This window comes from Elephantulus edwardii, unplaced genomic scaffold, assembly GCF_000299155.1.
Source record: "Elephantulus edwardii isolate Elephantulus edwardi_28Jun2011 unplaced genomic scaffold, EleEdw1.0 scaffold00042, whole genome shotgun sequence".
NCBI classification, from domain to species: Eukaryota; Metazoa; Chordata; class Mammalia; order Macroscelidea; family Macroscelididae; genus Elephantulus; species Elephantulus edwardii.
Window position 1 is genome coordinate 7,636,983 of NW_006399792.1, and position 1,469 is coordinate 7,638,451.

General features: G+C 37.2%; 1 protein-coding gene across 1 annotated transcript in view; it reads right to left on the reverse strand.

Moving 5' to 3' along the window:
* Positions 1 to 412: 412 nt before the first annotated feature.
* Positions 413 to 1,469, reverse strand: part of AGPAT9 (1-acylglycerol-3-phosphate O-acyltransferase 9) — a 108,478-nt gene continuing 107,421 nt past the window's right edge. Inside the window, exon 12 of the mRNA XM_006885324.1 lies at positions 413 to 527. Within this exon, the coding sequence (XP_006885386.1) occupies positions 413 to 527 (115 nt within the window). The remainder of the gene's footprint in view (positions 528 to 1,469) is intronic.

The window sequence follows — 1,469 nt, forward strand, 5'->3', positions numbered from 1 at the left end:
GCTTTGCAGCAGAATTTAACTGTACTTCAAACAGACGTGTCTTTCTAGTTCTTATGTGATCTAAGCAGTGGGGGCAGGAAATGCGAAGCTAATTATGAAAAGGATTTTTTATCATTTCCATATTCAAGTGTTCCAAACACACTTTAGACATACTGTTTTTCCTGCATAAATGTTTCATTCCATTAACAGTGACTTGTCATTTTACAAAAGGCAAAAGTCTGTTTCAATCCATGGAGCTAACATTATAAAAACAACAAAAGCCTTTAAAGGGCACTGGTGGGTTCTGCGTCAGCATCTAGAGGTAGACATAATCATCCTTTAGAAAAGATTAACAGTAAAAAAAAACTAAAACAAAACTCAAAATTAACATTCCATTTCTGTTGGCTACTTCCAGGAAGCCACAGGGTGGTGTTCAGTGCAACTGTGTGTTGTTGAGAGACCCATTGCTCACAATCATCTTGCTATAATTCTTCTGCTGTTCTTCCTTAAAGGTGTCCTTCACCTTGGCTCTCTTCAGCCCTCCATCCCTGCCAATGAGAAGATAAACATGTAAAAGATATTCCCCAACAATGGGTCACATGTTAATAAAAGCTGTGTGGCATTAAGATAGCAATAAGAGCAAAGAACTGGATTGAGAACAGAAAAGCTTGAAAGTGGGCTTCTGCTGTAAACAATTACCAACGTGTGAGTCAGGAAACAGCAGTTTGATCCTTGGTTTAAATAATCTGCTTCTTTTTATACTTGTGGCCAGAGCCAAATCTAACTCAAGGTGACTCTGTGCTCCATTTTCAAGGACTGATTTTTCAGAAATAAATCTTTTCTTCCAAGATGCCTCAGGGTAGCATTGAATCTCCATTCTTCCAGTTGGTAGTCAAACCCATTAATTCTTTGTACCACCCTGGGACTCATTTTATATTAGGATTACTGCATTCAATACTTGCATGTTTTGTGAAATCAGAATTTTTTTTAAAAAAACTTCCTATTTTATTTAAGAAACTAAAGAACTATTATTTTTTTTTTTTAAATCCAGCTTACTGGAAAACTACATAGAACATTCAAACTATGCACACCAAGAAACGGCTAAAATAAATTTCTTAGAGGTTAGTTAGTTATGTAGTGGAAAATCAATTTGCTTGGGAAGCTTTCACTCAAATCACTATAAAACATCTAATGGGTTAAATATTATTCAACTCTAATATGGAACAGAGAACTGCCAGAAGTGCCGGCTGGGTTTAGAAGGGGTCATGGTACTAGGGATATTGTAGCTAGTGTTAGATGGATCTTAGCTGAAAGTAGGTAATACCAGAGGAATGTCTATCTGTGTTTCATTGATTATGCAAAGGCATTTGACTGTGTGGGTCATAACAAACTGTGGCTGACTCTAAGAAGAATGGGAATCCCACCCAGAAAACCTGATCATGCTAATGCGAAACCTATACTTGGACCAGGAGGCAGTCGTCAGAACAGAG